Source organism: Neofelis nebulosa, chromosome 14 (genome assembly GCF_028018385.1).
Source record: "Neofelis nebulosa isolate mNeoNeb1 chromosome 14, mNeoNeb1.pri, whole genome shotgun sequence".
Taxonomy (NCBI): Eukaryota; Metazoa; Chordata; class Mammalia; order Carnivora; family Felidae; genus Neofelis; species Neofelis nebulosa.
The window spans coordinates 32,614,630-32,636,255 of NC_080795.1; the positions used below are offsets into that span (position 1 = coordinate 32,614,630).

At 35.3% G+C, this 21,626-nt stretch overlaps 1 protein-coding gene across 6 annotated transcripts in view; it reads left to right on the top strand.

Annotated features, from left to right (window-relative positions):
• RALYL (RALY RNA binding protein like) overlaps positions 1 to 21,626 on the top strand; it is a 723,330-nt gene that overhangs the window by 313,156 nt on the left and 388,548 nt on the right. For all 6 annotated transcript variants that reach the window (XM_058698440.1, XM_058698443.1, XM_058698437.1 and 3 more), the window contains one exon: positions 14,011 to 14,289. In XM_058698440.1, coding sequence (XP_058554423.1) covers positions 14,034 to 14,289 — 256 coding nt within the window. In that variant the 5' untranslated portion in view covers positions 14,011 to 14,033. The remainder of the gene's footprint in view (positions 1 to 14,010; positions 14,290 to 21,626) is intronic.

Consider the following 21,626-nt stretch of genomic DNA (forward strand, 5'->3'; position numbering starts at 1 on the left):
TATCCCTCCTTGCAAGGTTTTGTATAAGTCACTAACCAGAGATTTAAATATCTTAAATGAAATGATAGCCTGAAAAAGCTATTTTGTTGCTTATATTTTGAACCTACATGATCTCTCAGCAATATAGTTTGAAATATTTTAAATAATAATATGTTCTGAGAAAAAATCTGTATGTGAAATTTGTTTTGAAGTCTTCAGTGACCACTCTATTGAACCCAAATTCACGTCAAGCCACGGTTAAGGGTCTCTTTAATGTGAAGCAACGATAAAAGATACTAACTACAAGACAAAGACTGTATAAAGAGGAGACTCAGCGCTGTTTTCTACTTTTCATATATAAGCTTCCCTGGGTATCCAGTCCCCAGGAGGATATCTGACTATAGATCATCTCCCTATTCAGGCTGGAGTTCTCCCCAGCTGCAGATCCAATTTTCATTTTGTTCTGAGAGGCATACGTCCTGTCACGTTGGTATAGAATAGGCATTTGTAAATCATAAACCATTGCTATCAGTATATGTGTGCAGTCTACAATATGAATTTTAATCTCTATCTGTCTCATCAGCTTGGAAGCTAATACGAGCCCCATATATCATATTTCTGAATAAATGCTTCGGTCTGTGTAGGATTGCTCAGTCTCTCAGTCTCTGACCTTCCCGGAATATTACCCCCATAGACTATCTCATTATTTTTAGCAGAAATTATAAGAATTATTTGTAGCAGTATCTCAGAAATTTCTAACAAATGTTTAAATAGAGCCCTTGCCAACACTGAATGTTGTTACCTCAGTACATGGAATGTATGTTATAGATGAGGAAGGTTAGAGGCAGGTAATCATCCTCGTTCCTCTGCAAGCTGTTGTAGGTTTCACTTGCAAAAGCAAACACTCAAAGAGAGGATGGATGGAACATGAAAATCATTTCTGAAAGTATATGTATAGACCACACCCCTAGACCTTCTGTGATATCCTATTATGTATATGCTTTTATATTCTAGGACTAAGTCATAATACTAAAGGCAAGGTATATGTAGAGTCACAGTTGTTCCATGAGTATAAGATAAATATCAACCAAGGCTGTGATGTGTCACTTGTTAATTAAAACCTCTTCAGGATGCTGATTCACAAGAACCTCTTTGGAGAACACGTGCTAACTCCAAAATTACAGTGATCTCAGATACACTATTATTAGAAGCTGTGTCATATCTGTGTCATAAATCCAGAGGTCCCTGCAAAAGCACTTTGGGAAAGACCTGGTGGAAAGCAGTAGAAACCAGAGTCCAAATTCAGCTCCAGATAAGTTATCAGTTAGAAAACTAAGCATCACAGAGGTTACATTGGTTTCTTTCATCTAGAAAGAGGCAGAGCTGGCTACTTTTCATGGGATGAAGCCCACTCACAAGGTAAACTTTGAAAAAGTTTGTTTTAACTCCAGTGTAGTTAACATATAGTGTTACATTAGTTTCAGGTGTACAAGATAGTGATGCAACAATTCTATACAATACTCAGTGTTCATTGTGAAAAGTGCACTCTTAATCAGCTTTTAAAAATGTTATAGATCATTTGTACAGTACAATATAGAACTAGTCTAATAAATGTTAATGATCCTTGTGGAATAAATCCCAACACCAGCATTCGTAAAAACGAAAGTAGTTTTCTTCCCTGAGTCTGACAATTTATGCTAGTTATGCTGTTTTACAACCTAATAGAAAGTCTGTGTGAAGACTAAAAATGTCTGGGGAATTAAGCCACTTAAGTGGCATTGTTATCTCATATCTACAGTTACCCTCTCCTTGCTATTATTTGTGGCATAAGATCTTAACAAAGCTTAACTTTCGCTAAGTTTATAAATAGGCGATAATTAATAATTACCCTATAGCTTCTATTCAGAAAGGGCATCCATAACTTTTAACTTCCACATTCCTGGTATTTTCTAATGTTATGTGAAGAGTCTGCCTTATGTAGCTGTGGGTGGGAGACAATTGGAACATTTTGTGTATTGTCACAGACTATTGCATCAATAGGGACAGGATTTATTCCACCAAAGAGAAATTATGCTCTGAATCAGTTATTTGCAATACATGGATTGTAGATGCTATCATTTATGATGCTGCATCTGCATTCATAGCAGTTGAGTTTAAGGAATTTGTAAACAGGAACTTTATCTGATCTAGACATACAGTAGGCATTTTCACTCTATCATTTTTATTGCTACTTAATACAGCTCAAAACATTCAAGTTTGTGGAGGGCAGTTCACCATTGCACCTCTGTAGGGCATTTATTTGTATTTCAAGAGAGCACAGAAATGTCAGGGGATTGGTTGTGGGATTTAAAACCTTTTACTCTAGAGCTGGTCTTCCAAAGCCACATCAATAATGATTGAAAGTTGTTCATCTCTGCGGGCAGTTTAGTAGCCTACATGAAATCACTTAGTGGTCTGAATTTAACTCCTGAGGGAACTGTCATGATTGACAGTTTGAACAAAGAGGACAAGAGTGGAATGGACCTGTTAACTAGGAGTGAGTGAATTTCTCCTGTGGGCATGACAGTGTTTATCTCCTGCAATTTAGCTTTAAGTGACCTGAGAGTTCAAAATGGAGAAAGATGTTTTATTCAGTGGAGGAATATGGGGGACAGAGCAGAGTTTCGTTCCAGTGAATACACAAGAACAATCCTCTTACTGTTTCTTCATTTCTGTCTTGATATAATGCATCAATTACAAGTGAATATTATGACGCTTTCACTTTGAATGTCCATATTTACATTTTTAGATTTTATTAATGTCAACTATATCGTACCATTTATAATAGTGTGACTTCAGAAGGAGGTGAATATGAAGGTATATGCATCCTACTCTAGTTTATATTTTTTCAGGGAAACTGTATGAGGCAAAATTTACCAGAAGCATCTCTGGGCATTCCTAAGAGACTGTGTTACCTGGCATTCTTAATATAATTCTTAACATAAATCACGGACAAAGTCTTAGCAGTTTGTGGCTATTCATTTCTGCATAACATGAATAGTTACAGTGATTATCAGTCCTTTCAATATAGAACTCTTGGGTACTATTGTGATTGGTGTCTTCCTTGTGTAAATTGGAACGCTTTTCTGGAAATACTCCAGATCCCAGAGGAAATGAAGGAAAAAGAAACAACCCTCTCCTAACTACTGTAAGTGAGTGAACATTTAATAAGCACTTAACCAATGACAGGTATATAATAAGTTCTACGTGGATGTAAATATAGAGTAGCGTACATGTTGCATAACTGCTTTTGAAATAGTTTTAATAATTTATAGACCATCTTTTAAAATTCAAACTATCTTAAATGGAACCTCTTTTAGAATGTTTACAACAGGCATTAAAAAAGAAGGGGTATGTGATGAATGAAGTGACACTGATTATTTGTTCCATACTTTATTCTGACTTCATGGTCCCAGCCCGCTAAGGGGTCTTTTCAAATAGGCCGTGGTTTCTACATGGATGTTGTTGACCAGTCAGAAACCAAGGTAAGGGTGCCTCATTATCCATAACCCTCTGCCAGATAATGGTTCAAATACCAGTCAGTGCTACGTATCCCTCATATCACAAAGGCCCCATCCCAGACTGACTTACTTTCCTTAGTCAAGTAGAAAGAGGCTAATTATTGTTATTTTGACTTCTCTATGTAACTCAAAGCAATCTTCTGCCTAGGTCATATTGACCAGTGGAGTTATCTTAAAAGTATGATTACAGTCAGTATCTTAGGCAACTTGTGGGACTGAAGGTTCTGTTTTGCAGAGGAGAAAGCTTTTAAGAACATTGCATGCAATAAATTTCATAGATTCATATCAATTTGTTCATATTGTAGAGGTTATGAGTATACTTCAGGATAACTCCATGAAGTGAATACTTTTGAGTTATATCACCACGTGGTTTTATCTCTTCGAATCTTGGTTTCAGTTTAAAGCTGATAGTTAATTTTATTTGTAAAAACTCATTGGAATCTTATACATAGAATGTAGGGATCTGACAAATGCTTACATGATTCCTGAAATAATAGATGCAACACCAGTCACAATGTCTCTAATGGCTCAAAGAAAGTTTGTTCCATTTCATGAAAACTCCAAACACAAGTAGATTCTTACCCTTGGGTAATGTGAACTTCTATGGACTAAATTATGTCCCCTCAAAATTCATATGGTTGAAACCCTAACCCCTTATGTGATGTTACTTGATGATGGGGTGTCTGGGAAGTAAATAGCTTTAGGTGAGGTCATGAAAGTAGGGCTCCCATAATGGGATCAGTATCCTTATAAGAAAACAAAGAGAGGGCAGAGCTTGCTCTCTCTCTACCATGTGAAGACACAGCAAGAGGGTAGCCTTCTGCAAACCAGGAAGAGATCTCCTACCAGGAACTGAACCAGTTGGCTTGGACTCTCGCCTTTACAACTGTGAAAAATAACCTGCTCTATAAACCACCCATACTAGGGGATTTTGTTAATAGCAGCCCGAGTTGATTAATGCATGAAGAAAGAAGGGAATTGTACTGATTATCTGTTCCTGGCTTTACTTCTTGATACTTGGCCTGGCCTGACCAGTGCTCTTTCAGATTGATCATGATTTACACATGGATGTGTCTGACCTCTCATGAACTAAGGTGATGGTTTCTTTTTTTTAATTATTATTATTTTTTATTAATATGAAATTTATTGTCAAATTGGTTTCCATACAACACCCAGTGCTCATCCCAGCAGGTGCCCTCCTCAATACCCACCACCCACCCTCCGCTCCCTCCCACCCCCCATCAACCCTCAGTTTGTTCTCAGTTTTTAAGAGTCTCTTATGCTTTGGCTCCCTCCCTCTCTAGCCTTTTTTTTTCCTTCCTCTCCCCCATGGTCTTCTGTTAGGTTTCTCAGGGTCTACATAGGAGTGAAAACATATGGGATCTTTCTCTGTATGACTTATTTCACTTAGCATAACACTCTCCAGTTCCATCCATGTTGCTACCTAAGGCCATATTTCATTCTTTCTCATCGCCACATAGTATTCCATTGCATTTATAAACCACAATTTCTTTATCCATTCATCAGTTGATGGACATTTAGTCTCTTTCCATAATTTGGCTATTGTTGAGAGTGCTGCTATAAACATTGGGGTCCAAGTGCCCCTATGCATCAGCACTCCTGGATCCCTTGGGTAAATTCCTAGCAATGCTACTGCTGGGTCATAGGGTAGGTCTATTTTTAATTTTCTGAGGAACCTCCACACTGTTTTCCAGAGCGGCTGCACCAGTTTGCATTCCCACCAACAGTGCAAGAGGGTTCCTGTTTCTCCACATCCTCGCCAGCATCTGTAGTCTCCTGATTTGTTCATTTTAGCCACTCTGACTGGCATGAGGTGGTTTTGATTTGTATTTCCCTGATGGTTTCTTTAGACCATAACCCTCTGCTAAATAATGGTTCGATCTATAGCACCTCATTAAATGCTTCACAAAAGATGGCTTAACAATTACTATTACTCCTTATTTATAAAATTTCAATCATTTATTCATTTGTATTTTCCAAAATGATTTTAATTCAGTTTAACACAGAACTTGATTCATATTTCCATTTCTTAACTAAGTTTGAAATGTTGACTCAATAATATCCTTCGATTTCTAATTTATAGTTAAAATCACCAACGTAAAGTAATAACTTTTTTGTAGCTACAATTGTTACATTATTTATACCTATATATTTATTTGTTTTTGTTTTCAACTCAACCACTTAATCTCCAGATTAAAAATATTTATTTCTTAGTAGTTAATGGTTCTATTCAAATATAATCACTGCTATTAAGATATTTTAGCTAATATTGTTTGCTTTATAAAATTAATGCAATTCTTATTTTTATAGTAATTTTATTTTTCTATTGCTTACAATAATTTCATTAAATTTTAATGTTCTGCCTGGAACTGTGGAATGGAATACTATCATTTGCTTCATTTTAAAGGCTTTCTATATCCCATTAAATGGCATTTTCAAACCATTTTTATTCCTAAAATACCTCCTATTAATCAACTTTCTGTGAAATTTATCATATCACCTTTATTATCAGTGAGTTCTTATTGAAAGCAAAGTCTTTTATATCTTTACATTTTTTTACACACAAACTAGTAATTAAAAAGGAAAAAGAAAACTGGGTTTCTTGGTTCTTAGAGGGGGCTACTGCCACAATATTATACACAGTGTCTGAGGCACATAGTTTTAAAAAAGCATAAAGAACACTTGATGTGAATATAATTAATATTTTCAAAACTTAATGAATAGAAAATTTCACCTTTGCACTGAATGTTACTCGTAGTTGTAACAACTGAATTGTAATACTAAGATAGAAGAGCTGCTGAAGGATACAATATTTTAATAGTGTTTTTAATTTCTTTATATTCAATAGTTAAATTTTTAATAAATATTGAACAGTACTGAACATTAATATTTGAAATTATAATACGTAGACTTAATGAAATGTGCATTTAACAAAGGAAATCAGAGTGATTTTATTATATCTTTAAATAATAATGGCTTTGTGTGGTGATATCCCTGGGAAGCTCCAAACACTAATTCATTTTTTTCTGAGTACAAGAGAATTATGCTATTTCTGTTATTAGTGCCAGTCTAGCTAAGCTCTTAAACTTCATTTCAGGGATGAGAATATCCCTCTCTTATTTAGCTTATAGTCTGATTACCCATTCTTCCTATTCAACCTAATGAATCAGAAAATATTTTGAATGTGGTACTTAGGGAAGAGCTGGAAGGCATCAACATTGCTTTGAGTGAGTTAAAACAACCAGTAACAGGTAGGAGTAGAAAGGTGTTTAACCTTTACAAGTTTTTTCTTTCCTATTTGACCAAGGAATTTTAGTATTTGCAATGTATCCTTACTAAATTTCTCAAAGTGTTCATCTGAGATATTTTTGTGATCTGAAAAAGTTGGAAACAAGCTAAATGCTCATCAAGAGAATGAAGGGGGCATCTGGGTGGCTCAGTTGATTAAGTGTCCGACTTCGGCTCAGGTCATAATTTCAGGTTTCATGAGTTTGAGTCCCACAGTGGGTTCTCTGCTGTCAGCACAGAGCCAGCTTCTGATCCTCTGTCCCGCTCCTTCTCTGCCCCTCCCCTCCTGGTTCTCTCTCTTTCTCTCTCAAAATAAATAAATAAACTTAATAAAGAAAGAGAAAGAGAATGAAGAAAATGATGGTATAGATTATTACTATGTGATTGTTTAAGTTATATCCAATAAGATTATTTAACAGTGTAATAAAATGGGTATTGAAATAAGTAATGAACTTGGTATGCAGATTTGATGTGGGTTTTTTTTTTCGTAATTTACAACTCTTTTTCTCCTAAGTACTGGAAAGAAATGAAAAAGAAAATACAACAAAATTTTAACAGTAAATATCTTCAGGTTGGAAGTTTTTTTTTCTTTTTTTCTTTCATATAGATATACAGTAAAGCCTTAAGTGAGCATAATTCATTCTGGAAACATGCACTTGTATACCAAAGTGAATTTCAAGAACCATTGGCTCAGTTGTGATCATGTGACATTCGGCATCACATACTACTCATATTGCAAGACTTCACTCGTTTGCCAGTTAAAATTCATTAGAAATGTTTGTTCATCTTGAAGAACATTCAGAGATCAAGATACTCACAATCTAAGGTTTTACTGTATTTTCCTTCATGTGTACATGTTCCCAAAATATTTTCTTTTAAAAAGCTACCTTTGGGGGCACCTGGGTGGTTCAGTTGGTTGAGTGTCCGAATCTGGCTCAGGTCATGATGTGGTGGTTGGTGAGTTTGAGCCCCACATGGGGCTTCCTGCTGTCAGCACGGAGCCCGCTTCAGATCCTCTATGCCCTTCTGTCTCTTACCCTCCCCCACTCATGTTCTCTCAAAAATAAACAAAACATTTTTTTAAAAAGTCACCTTTAAAGGGGCGCCTGGGTGGCTCAGTCGGTTAAGCGTCCAACTTCGGCTCAGGTCATGATCTTGCGGTCTGTGAGTTCAAGCCCTGCGTCGGGCTCTGTGCTGACTGCTCAGAGCCTGGAGCCTGCTTCGGATTCTGTGTCTCCCTCTCTCTGACCCTCCCCCATTCATGCTCTGTCTCTCTCTGTCTCAAAAATAAAATAAACGTTAAAAAAAATTTAAAAAGTCACCTTTAGATTCTTTCAGGAAGTAGGTTGGGATTTAAGAATCAAATATTCGTGGGGCATCTGGGTGGCTCAGTTGGTTTGGCATCCGACTTGGGCCCATGTCCTGATATCACAGTTCACGAGTTCAAGCCTCGTGTCCGACTCTGTGCTGACAGCTCAGAGCCTGGAGCCTGCTTCAGATCTGTCTCCCTCTCTCTCTCTCTCCCCCCCCCCCCCACTTGCACTCTGTCTCTCTCTGTCTCTCAAAAAGAAATAAATGTTAAAAAAAGTTAAAAAAATATTTGAATATTCATATGATTATGATATTTATTTTTATGAATGGTAGAGATATGACCACATATGCTTGATTGTCCTGTGGCAAGTGGATATCTGAAGATATTTCACAGGACAGTGTTTTTGAAGTTTTATGAATTCCATTGAAGGATTGTAACTGCCCTGGTAGACATAAGTTATACCTTCCTAAGTTATGGATGGTTTTCTAAAGAATAAATTCAGACTTTTGGGGGGGGGGGACATTCTTGTGATTTATTCATCCAAGAAGAGATGTTTAAATACATTAGCTTATTTCAATTCAGTTTTTTCCCTTTTTGTAGTCATAAATCTAAGCAGTTTTATACCAACTTTTTAAATGGAGAAATATTCAAGTACATTTAAATGAGTTAAAAAGTATTTGGAAAATAATTGTCTTCTTGTGCATGCTAAGAAATTAGCTATGCTCTTTGAATTTTGTAATATCCTCTAATGATGAATTCAAATATCTTCTTTTTTAAAAGTTTATTCTAACTCATGAAGCGGGAGAAGTCAGATTCTTAACCAACTGAGCCACGCAGATGCCCCAAATATTTTCTGATTCAAGTTTTCTCTAGTCTTTTTTTTCCAGAAATTACAACTTTAGTTTGTAAACCTTGCAGCATTTGCAAGGTTTTAACCTTATATTATAGAACTTATTTGAGTACTAGTTCTACTGTAGCAGATTATAACATTTAGGGCATGATATTTTTTTCTTACTCATTTTTGTATCCCTTTCATCTTTTCCCAGGTTCTTGAATATAGTATTATTAATATTGTTAGCTGCCTTTCTTGAATACCTGGGTATTTCTTGTTGAACTTGTTATTTTTTTTCTTCATTCTTTGTTCAATAGGAATATCTGAATAAATCTAAAATTTAAATTGGAAATTCAGGACCATGAAATCAAGAGGAGGATAGAATTTATTGTCCTGTTAATCTTGTCTGCTCCAAATTTTTTTTCTCTAAAATAAAGTTTAATGTTGTCTTTAATTCATAATTAATGTATCTTTTTTAGATCCAAGGGTAAAAATCTTCTTCAAATATAAGTAAGAGGCTTTAAGTACTCTAAACACATTCTTTATGATTTTATAGAGCATTCACCATCTTAGTGTGATATTTCCAGAAAGAAAATCTTACTCTTATGTTAGTCTTCTTATGGCAACTGTTTGAATTTTTGCTTGTTCTTCTTCTGAAATATATCTAATACCATCATATTTTTTTGTAAGTTTCTGGGACCAAAATACCTCCATAATACATAAATAAAACAAATTATTTCTGATTTTTGTTGACTCTATATTTTTGAAAGACCAGAGTCCTGTTAGCCTTTTTGGGTATGGAAACCCACTAAAATACTGCTTTAATTTTAACTAAATAAAATTAAAAATTTGGTACTTCAATCTCACTGGCAACATTTTAAGTCCTCAAAAGTTGCAGAGTTGGGGCGCCTGGGTGGCTCAGTCAGTTTGGCATCCGACTTTGGTTCAGGTCATGATCTCACGGTCCGTGAGTTCGAGCCCCGCGTCGGTCTCTGTGCTGACAGCTCAGAGCCTGGAGCCTGTTTCGGATTCTGTGTGTCCCTCTCTCTCTGACCCTCCCCCGTTCATGCTGTCTCTCCCTGTCTCACAAATAAATAAACATTAAAAAAAAATTAAAAAAAAAAAGTTGCACAGTTATTCACTATCCTTTTGGATAGTGCAGGTATAGAATGTTTCCATCTTTACAGAAAGTTCTGTGGGGCAACAGTGATTTATAGTTTATTACACAGTAGCCTTCATAAACACTTAACAGTAGCTCCATTCAAACTTCTAGCTTAAAAATGAAGAGACAAGTTCTATATTTAATTTCATCTTCACCAAAAAAATCATTTTTCTCTTGTTATTTCTTTTGTAGCTGTAACATCTCCTATTGTTTTCCTGGTTTTTTTTTCTTACAATGTAAGCAATTTTTCCAGTGCCTCAGAGCTCCCTGATTTTTTCTCTTTATCAGTGGTTTTCAATAATTTGATCTGATGTGTCTGGGTGTGGTTTTCTTTCTTTGTGTTTATTCTGATTGGAGTCAGTGAGATTCTTGAATCTGTGGGATCATATACTTTTCATCAAATTTGGAAGATTTTTGGCTATTATTCTTTTGCACATTTTTACCCCTGTGAGACTCCAAGTATATTATATTAAATAGCTCGATAGCATCATATGACTCGCTGAGGCCCTTATTTTCTCAATGTTTTATCTCTATGACACGCCTTGGACGTTCACTATTTCTACAACTTCAAATTCACAAATCCGTTCTTCTGCAGATTCTTATCACCTGTAATATCCACTAAGTGTGTTTGTGTGTGTGTGTGTGTGTGTATACATACATTATTTATTTTAGATATAATCTTCATCTTTAGACATTCCCCTTGATTATTTTTTTATATCGCTAATTTTTCTCCTAGTTATGGGTCATATTTTCTGATTTGTGAGATATCTAGAAATGTTTGATTGGATACTGAAGATTTTGTATTTTATGTTGAGTGCATCTGAGTTTTATTTTTTAAAGAAGTATTACACGTTGCTCTGGTAGACATTTATTGTTTTTGGTTTATTTTGAACATCTTAAGATTGTTTTTAAGTTTTATTAGGGTGGTCCCAGAGTACTTTTCACTGTAGGGATCATTTATCCCCATCACTAAGGCCTAGCCCTTATGATGTCTAAACTTAATGCTCTAGGGGCCAGTTTGGACACTCCACTGTTGCTGGTAGAAACTGTGATGATACTCAAACTTTTATGGGTCTGGAAATTCACAGCCTCCAATAACTTTTAACCAACCTCATAGACACTCACCTTTTGCATGCATATTCTAGGAACCAGCATAGATTTAAAGGATCCCTAAGCCTATTTCTGGACTTGTCTGTCTTAGCTCTCTTCTTTCTAGAAATCTGCCTCAAAAATTCCTGCCTCCTCAGACTCCCTGAACTCTGATTTCTATTGCCTCAACCCAGTGAGAGAGCTGTCTGTGTTTTCAGTTGCACACACATGCACACATACACATGTATCTCAGCAACGATGACCTAAAATATGTTTCTTTTCACTGAGATGTCATGGCCCTTGCAGTACCTGTGGTTTAATGTCCAAAAACAGTTTGTTTCATCTATATTAGCTTGGTTTTAGAGTCAGGAGTTAGAATCAGGAAGGTTAATTTATAATCTCCTGTTATTACATTATGTCTGAAAGTGGAAGTCCTTCTTCAACTGATTGAAGGTTCATGTAATAAAGAAGTACAGCTAAATATTACACTATGAACGAAGACTTGATTTTGCAGAGAATATTGAAACGTTAATATACAGCACTGTGACAAAGCTGTATCATTTTAAATACTGCTAGAAACAGACAAGTAATGTTTGTGTGAGAAAACAGACACATACAGATTTTAAGGTGATGAAGAGTCCGTAGGTAGAATTACACGATTGGCAATTTGGAATTGCCGTTTCGAGAGTCATTTACATAGAGTAAAAGGACAGAGCCAGAGAGAGCATGCGGATATTTACGGTGAGAAGTCGAGTACAGCTATGCCGTCATCTTCAATTTGACCACTGGGCTCTGTCAGCCATGGGTCTGACCTAATCCCACAGTTCTTGAGTTTGCATTTTAACCAGTTTGTCCCTTGTCAGGAAATAAAACATCAACCATAGTAATTGTTTTTACTTGAAAGTAACTGATATTGCTAAAAGTATCGATCACATAAGAGCAAAAAGAAAATAATAGTATTGCTATGGATTGCATTATTGATGTTGGCTTAGAGTGGTAAGAAAGATAACAATCTATCGATTCTGAAGCCCCCAAAATGGATATTTAGTTTGTTTTTCCTTCTCAATGTTATTAAAATACACTAAATTATATGAGAAAGCTAAACATTTAAAATATATATGTACACCTTAATTTTTCTTTTTAAAAATTGATTCTCAAAGCATTTGTCTTAAAGTACGTAACAGCTCATATTGCAAAATGGAAAAAAAATCATCAGCTTTCCTTTCTTTCAACCCTAACCTTGAATAATTCATAAACCAACCACTTAAATCTAGCTAAACTGAAACAAAACAAGGCAGCAGCAATATAATCTTTGTTTTTAATGATGCCATACTCTTTTTATGTGAATAAATACATATTTATGAACTCAACCTTGATTTTAAAGAGATATATACAACATTGACTGTCCAATATTTAGTAAAATTTTAATAATCCAAGATAATTAACAACTTAATTTGAAACATTTTATGTTATTTGGTTGCTCTTGATCTCAGAAGTAACTGGCTTAAATGCATAGTCAGTTTTCAGACATATTCAATTACAAACCTTTAAGACTTCTACCATTTTAATGCTCAACTTAAAATGTCATTTGAAATTATAAAAAAAATAAGATGGACTTATTAATTGTTTTCATAGCTATAAGTTTTTAAAAGAAATTACTCCTATAAAAATATATCACTGATAAAAAGTATTAACAAGCTAATATTTAACAATGATCATCAGTATCCGAGATTATATCCTTGTTGAAATTTTATTTTTACCACACTGACTTTTTAAAAATGTTAGTCACTTTAGAAGAAGATGCTTATCCAGAAAAGAAAGGAAGGGAGGGAGGGAGGGTAGGAAGGAGAGAGGAAGGAAGGAAAGAGGTGCTTAACAAATATTGTTGAATAAATGAATGAATGAATAAATGTTTAAAACCTTAAAAAAATAAATCTGTAAGTCCTGGAATGCTTAGAAATAAAAGTTTCATTGAGTTTAATTAAGCACAATTAAATACTCTGCCAAGCTCAGAAAACAATTTTAGAAATACTGGCAGTCCTTAGGCAACATAGGAACCGTTAGTTTAATGAATTAAAAATGAGTTTGAGAATACAAATTTCAACACAGATACCCAGTCCACTAATTTGCTGATCATTGATAAAAACTAGCCACATGTGCTGCCTTCTTTTTTGTTGTTGTTGTTTTTTAAAGCAACATATGATATTGATTCAGTTAGAGAGAAGCTATGGAATTAACTGTGGTTAAATCCCTTACTTCTATAGTCATGTTTTTCTTATGTTAAAAGTTTAAATTAATTTTTAAACCCTTTTTCTCTTCTACAGCATTTAGTGCAAAGAATTGTTAGTTTCTGATAGAAGGGTTCTGATAATGAAATAGCCAATACATGTACCTTTCACAGAAAATGTGGAACTAAAAATGTATGTTCTCAGCAATAAAAGGCGGATTCTTCCTCAAACTTGCTTCTGAAAAAGTGAGAGACTTAAAATAAAAATGACAAACGGTTTAGTCATTATTCAGTCGTGAATTTGGAATAAATAAGTCAGGAATTTATTTATGACTATATGCTAAGAGTTAATAGTGTTTTCTTACTGCATTTTATAATGCAATGTTCACTTTTTATATTACTAAATTTTCTTCTCAAGAAGACCAGTAATAATTAGGGATCTGAGGTTACCTGGTACACTATTGAAAAATTGTTAAAAACCAGTAGTATCCATTCAATCTAATTATTTTCCTCTTGATTGTTTTTGTTTGTTTGTTTAAGGATTAAAACAAGGTGAGCCAACCATGACTGGCAAAACACAGACCAGCAATGTCACCAATAAGAATGACCCCAAGTCCATCAACTCCCGTGTTTTCATCGGCAATCTAAATACAGCCATTGTCAAGAAAGTTGACATTGAAGCCATATTCTCAAAGTACGGAAAAATAGTTGGATGCTCAGTTCACAAAGGTTATGCATTCGTACAGTACATGAGTGAGCGGCATGCGAGAGCTGCAGTGGCTGGAGAAAATGCCAGGATCATCGCCGGCCAGCCACTTGGTAAGTCACGCTCAGTTATGGTTCTCACATGAGTGCTCCAGTCTTTGCACATATCTGCCTATTTTTAGTTTTACTATTAAGCCAGCCCTGCCATAGTGTCTACCTCCTATTTAACCAGTTATAATGTTTGCATATTTGTAATTTACATTACTTTCTTGTTTTCGTATTATTTTACGTGGTTCTTATTTTCTCTACAAAATATGATCAGTTCTGCTTTGCAGTATTTGTTGCCCCCACCAAGCCTAACAGGGCAGGGAAATAAAAAATATGCATCATGTGTAACTTTATTTGACTTGAAATGGTTTCTATCTTCCAGGAAACACTATGCTAAGAAAAAAGTAACTCTGCTTTGTAGCCTTTGCTCTGAGGGCTAACATTTTCCTAATTTCCTGTTTTTATTGTTAGAGGAGTAGCAATAGAAAATAGCAAACAGAAGTCAATCTTGAGAACTGGGAAAGGAATATAAGCCAGTCTTTCTTATGTACTATGGAATCCTGTACATCATGCCTGTTCAATCATGTGTAATAATCAGATATTTGTCTAAAGTCCAAGGAATACTACAGTTTTTTTTTCAAAGGAAAGAATACAGTCTGAAGTAAAATGCAAATATTTAGGAGGAACTATATTGTAGTAAATATGCAGATTAAAAAATAAAAATTACACAATGTATTTTTCTACATGAGGAAAAAGCAGAATTAATACATCAGTGATCCCTTAGTGTATGTTTCTTACCCTGTCCAGATTCATATTTTAAATTGATTGCACAACATCTTCTCTCAGCTTTATATGCCCAGAAAAAAACTCATGGTTGTTCACACCCTTAACTTCCTTCATTCCCAGGCTTCTCCATCAAGAGAGGTGGAACCTTCACTTAATCCAGTTTTGCAGACAAAAACTGAGGTGTCAGCTCTGATTCCTCTATCCTCCCCATACTCCAGATACAACGCATCATCATGTTTCATGCCTTTGATATATCCCAAACCCAGTTGCCTTTTAGATGGGTACTGATAGCCATCCATTCAGGCCACCATTATATCTCACCTGGACTCCTGAAGTAACCACCTAACAGTCTGCCTCTTTCCACTCTGGTCAGTGTCCCTTTAAAATGTACATGTGATGATACTCTTCAAACCCTAATGCTTTTCCATCTTACCCAGGGTAAGATTTATATTCTTTGCTCTACCTCCAATGCCTCACATCTTTAACTTCATCTCCTCCTCTCTGCCTTCTTGTACCACATCAGTAATGCTGATCTTGATATGCCCCAAATGTTCCAAGATTGTTCCTGCCTCAGAGGCTTTGGAATTACTATTCCTTCTGCTCAGAAGATAGGTCTTTGCTAATAATTTATTGCTCCCTGCTTGATCGTGTGCTGTACTCAAATTTTCCTTCCCTGGAGAGGCTTTTCCTGACCAACCTAAAATAGGATAGTCTTCTGCCCTCTTGCCTACATGATCTGTTTCATTACTGTACTTTATATTTTTTTCACAGCCCTCATCGGTATCTGGGATTACATAATTTATCATGTACCTCTCTCAGGTCCACGGACCTAAAGATGAAGGAGCATATAAAAGAAACAAGCTAAAAGCATAGGCAAATCAAGTTAGAAGAGCGTTAAGAACATTGTATTATCAAGTCACATAATTATAGTTCTGAAAAATATTGGGGAGGGCAAGAAATTCAATAAAACAAGAGTGAAGTCTGAAGTAATAATCTTGAAGGGAAAAAAGGATTTTTACATAAGTACTTTCTATAGACTCACTTACAATGACTAACCACGAAGAATATAGTTTTTATACCTTTCTCTAATTCATGTTTTAATATTTTAAAGAAAGGTAAGGCTTTACGAAAGACATTGGTAAGTTTTTCATTTGTTCCTTTGTATTTTCCTTAATGTCTCCATTCCACTTCTTACCTTGAAGTGGGAATTTTCTGACCATTTTTGTTTTCCTAAGTTGAATTTTTTTTAACGTTTATTCCTTTTTGAGAGACAGAGCTGAGTGGGGAGGGGCACAGAGAGAGAGGGAGACACAGACTCCAAAGCAGGCTTCAGGCTCTGAGCTGTCAGCACAGAGCCCCAGCCGGGCTCGAACCCACCTGAGCTGAAGTCAGAGGCTTTAATCAACTGAGTCAGCCAGGCACCCTCTAATTTGAAATTCTTATTTCAGGGCCTCATTCGAGCAAATGTCAAAGAAATGCTCATTTATTGTCTGCACCCTGACTGTTATGAAGCTAGTACATACTTGTAGAAATGTACTTAATTATTATTTAAAAAAATTAATTATCACTATAAGGTCAATTAAAAGTTCAATTCACCAGGGAGCCTGGGTGGCTTAGTCAGTTGAGTGTCTGATTCTTGATTTTGGCTGAGGTCAGGATCTCCCAGTTGTGAGATCAGGCGTGTTTGGCTCCATGCTGGTCATTGAACCTGCTTAAGATTTTCTCTCTCCCTTTCCCTTTGCCCCTCCTCTTCCCTCCCCACCCCCCCCCCCCCGACTCATGCACTCACACTCTCTCTCAAAAAAAAAAAAAAATTCCTATTCACTTACTAATGAACAATAGCTAATTTTTCAGAGTCCTGTTTTTTCCCCCACTGCCCAGTTGATTACTCTCCTTTTGAGAAGAATGCAATGGAGGAGGAGAACATCAATACTAAAAATTGTGTGCCTTGCTTAGAAAACCCAAAGAAAAAAATGATGACACCAAATCACTATGCTTTGAGAGGCACAGAATTAAATTGTACTTCTAATAAGATATCATTTCTCATTTCTAATCATTTGTCTCAGATCCTCTCTTTGTTGTGTCCTCAGGTTAAACTCTGGAGCATATATCTTGATCAGCCATAATCACCTTTTCTGCCTGAATCCAAGTTAAAGACTTTCTTCCTTCAGTTGAAATCTGGTCTTTCACTATTTGTGTCTAAGCTGAATGTCTTTTTATACAAAGCAAGGGCTTTATAATAGCTAGTAACTGCTTTTCAGGTCAAATGTCTGAATTTCCCCCACCTTTTCTTGAACCATATTGCTAGAAATTCAGGCAGGTTTTCCAGTTGTTCCCTATAGGGAGCTGGTTCCCCAGTCAAGTCCTGAAGAAGACTCTGAGTTTTCCAGAAGGTATATCCATTATATATACCTTTAAATATTATACCTTTAAATATTTACCTTTAATATTTTACCTTTAAATATTATACCTTTGTTTTTTTGTGACAAGGGAAAACAGGTTTAGTAAATCACCTGCTCCTTGAATTTTTGGACTCTCAAATAAACCGTTTGTGATTTGTAGCCCCCACCAAACCCTACGAGCACTCAATTTGAAGTGAATTGATTATGGATTAAATAATAGACCACTGTCATATGAAATTGATATTAGCTTCATGTACCCACAACCTGTCTAAGCATTCTTTTTTCTCTTAGAGTAAGAAGAAAATTCATAGTAATGAAGCCTTGCACTGGGCTAGTATGTTACCTTTATTACTTTATTTGATAGCAACACATATTTAAATACCTTCTTCTAGAGAGAAGCCATTTTTTCATATCACTACATGTTTAAATATCTTTATGTACAAATTAGAGATTAAACATCAGTAGTACCAGGAAAAATTAAACATTTTATATAATATGTGAATTCTTATAGTTCTATGGAAGTTATAAGGGTGTCCTTAAACTGACAATAAGCTACGAATATGATGAAATCCAGCATTTACTAAATGTAAATATTAATGGCTGTTTTGACACGAAAAGATTTTAACTTGGAAAGTAGTAGGCTGAATTGTCTTTTACTGAGAAAATAATCCATCAGCAGTTTGACAGACAGATTAGTGTGACATAAAATTAGAAAGGAACATGTGCTAGGAGCCTGCTGAAAGAGTTCAGGTTTCAAATTATGGAAATGAAGAAGGAAAAATGAGGAAAGGTAGGTAGGATCAATAAGACTAAATAACTAGTTGGTACAGTGAGTGAGACAGAGACAATGAGAAATAGAAGAATCAAGAATGATTCCCATTTTATGGGTTGAGTTTTCTATTGGATAGTCTTGGAGATCACTAGGAAGATGGATAATGATTTCTTAAGGGAAAAGGTTTTTTTGTGTAAGACAATGAGTGCAGGAATGAATAGATGTATTAAGGTTGATGGGCATGCTTGAAGATATGGAAGCATATGTATACAGTACCTGTACATTGGATACACAAGTCCAAGTTGACAGGAGAGATTTGGACTGAGTAGAGATTTGTATGTCACCAGTATAAATGGTGTTGAAGCTATAGAAATGGGTAAGCTGACCCAAGGAAAATGTATAAAGAATATTGGCTAAAGATGGATCTGTGGAGAAATATGCCCTCTGAAAATCTAAATCTAATCTACTTTCTACACAGCTGTTTCATCCCCCAGCTCTATGCTATAGTTAACCCTGGCCTATCTAAACTTCCTAGAGTGGATGACTGCTTTCTTAGCTGTAGATTCCTCAAGTCACCTCCATTCAATGCTACTGATTTGCAAACTTCGAAGGCCATGTGTGCAAATACTTTTATTGATTCTAATATTTAAAAATATCATTTATGAGAGCTTAAGCATCTTATCTTTAACGCTTAAGTTTCTTTCCTTATTAATGTCTTCTATACCCAAGGCCATCTGCCCAGCTAAGTAGCAGAGAAAACTTTATCTACCTTGCCAGGTTTCATTGTCTGTCTTTAATAAAACTATTGGAAAATATAGAAATGTTCCTCAGAGCAGATGCAAGTCAACCATTATGGATCCAGGAAGGATAATTCTACTCACTTGACTACATTAGTACACCTGAAGATTTAAGACCAATAATTCCATATATCTGTATTATTAAACCTTCTGTGTCTGGACTTTTACCATGGAATCTTTTACCATGGAATCATCATCAAATTCTGAATTGAAATCCTAAATAGTATATATTTTGTATTCTTTTCAAGTTCATGTAAAATGAGAATTTATTTTAAAAGTTGCTGAATCCAACCTAAAAATTACAATGCATAGAGTAACTAAGGGTGCTGAGAAGTTGGAGCTAAAAATTACTGGAACTCTAATCTGAATTTTGAAAGTAGGTCACAGTCTAAAGTCTTGATTAACTTCTCTCTCTTGGACTTTTTTTTCTTATTGTTGGCAGAGATTTCTAAATTCTATACCATAACAGAGGAAAAGTGCCAAGAAATAGTTCAGTGATCCATCCATTTTATCAACATGTTAATGAACCCAAGAAATGTTTTTATTGAATGCAAAGTTTGTTTCCTGAGGTCATTTTCCTTAAAGGCATATAACAAATAAATGAATAACTAAGACATAGTACTTTTTCCTTGGGTTTAGACTTCAATATATTCACTACTCCAGAGCAATTAAACAAAAACAAACAAAAATACTTACTTCCTCAAACTGTAAACAATGTCTCTAGTTGTTCTTTTTTTATTAGCCTATGATCAAGGCATGTACCAGAACTTCTTGTGAGGTAGACATGTTTCCTTCTTCTCCTATTTCCATTCAGTTTTCTTTAAAGTTTATGCCTTTGTCTCTCATTTCACAGTTCACTCCTTCAGACTTTGGGGCTCTGTGATCCCATGCCGAGTTCTGTCCCCAGGCTGTGACACATGTTTCAATCACGCTCTCTTCTTTTCCCGATTGATGTGTCTTCATTCCCAGGTCATAGTTAACCGATAAATACCCTTAATCATATGTTTGGAGCTATGATAATTGAACACATTAAGTGATTTCAAATAAATGAACTGGGTGGAGAGATGGATTGTTAGTCTTGCTACTTTCTAAACACTAATCACAGCATACCCTGTGGGTGTTGTACAGAAAGGGAAACTTGGCTGTAACTTAACTTTAATTGCTTTTATACGTGCTTAGTTCTTCCACATGTCTTTTGTACCACAGTATAAAAAGGATATCCCCTTTTTACCCCTGGATTCATGCCTCTGATACGTCATGGAGGATTGCTGAGCTTTTTGTGGCAAACAACAATTGATTCCATTTTGGCTCACATTCGTTGGGATTCTTAAAAAACCAGAATCCAGCTATGAAATTATTCTGAATAATTTTTGTAAAAAAACACAGTTTCTGTAAGGTAAAGCTCCTTATAAAAGTGTATCTCAGTTTAGTTGTTCAATAAAATTTAAATTTAAAAAGGTGAAATACTAATATAACCTTCCTTTAGTATTTCATGAATTTGGCTTTTAAGTTTTGTTAATATTAGAAATATTTGTTGCATTTTTTAATCTAAGTTTGGTCATTGCAGATTTTTCTCTCAAACACATTTTACGAAAGTTGAAACAAACTCTTTAAATGTTTAATACTGACAATTTTTATATGAGAGGTCATGCATAAAGCATTCTTTTGTACAAAAATATCATGCAGAGGTTGGAGACTAAGTCTATATTAGTGCAAATTTCTACTGATTACACTGGCTTGATTACATGCATACTATAAATAAACATTTGTGATGTTTTTTTAAGATTATTTCACTCTTATGATGCTTGCAAAAGACACAATAATATATGAACTTAAGATGTCAGTAATTAATAGTAGGAGGAATGCAAAGCAAAAACATAATTTATCTATAGAAATCATCCTTGCTCTGAAACCTGAATACAGGTCTCTGTTGGTGAAGAGCAAAGTCTAGTTTAGAAAAAGAATATGTAAAATAGAATTAAACTAATTTCATTACATTATAAATGTCTTGCAAATGCTGAAGGAATTCAAAGAAGAAACATGATGAATACATCGTTAATTTTAAAGTAAATCTGGTGGATGGGACGCCTGGGTGGCCCAGTCGGTTAAGTGTCTGATTCAACTCAGGTCATGATCTCAGTTTGTGAGTTCGAGCCCTGTGTCAGGCTCTGTACTGTCAGCTTGGAGCCTGGAGCCCACTTCGGATTCTGTCTCTCTCTCCTCTCTCTCTCTCTCTCTCTCTCTCTCTCTGCCCCTTCTCTGTTTGTTCTCTTTCTCTGTTTGTTCTCTGTCTCTCTCTCTCTCTCTCAGAAATAAATAAACATTAAAAAATTTTTAAATAAAAAAATAAAAAAGTAAAGTAAATCTGGTAGATATTCTTAGTCTTAACCATGAAGGAAGTAATGGAAATGCAGTGGTAGAAAGGAGGATCCTGGAGATCCATAGTGAGTAAGAGGAAAGAAGAAAAACACAGACAAATTCTTACAACAGTCTATGAAGCATGCCTTAGGAGTGATGGATTTCAAATGTGTTTTATCCTCAGCTACCATCTTGCATGCAGAGTGATCTTTTTGAAGTACAAATCTCATGATGTCACCCTCTAATAAAAACTTTGAATGATTTCTCATTGTTCTCAGGAAAAAGACT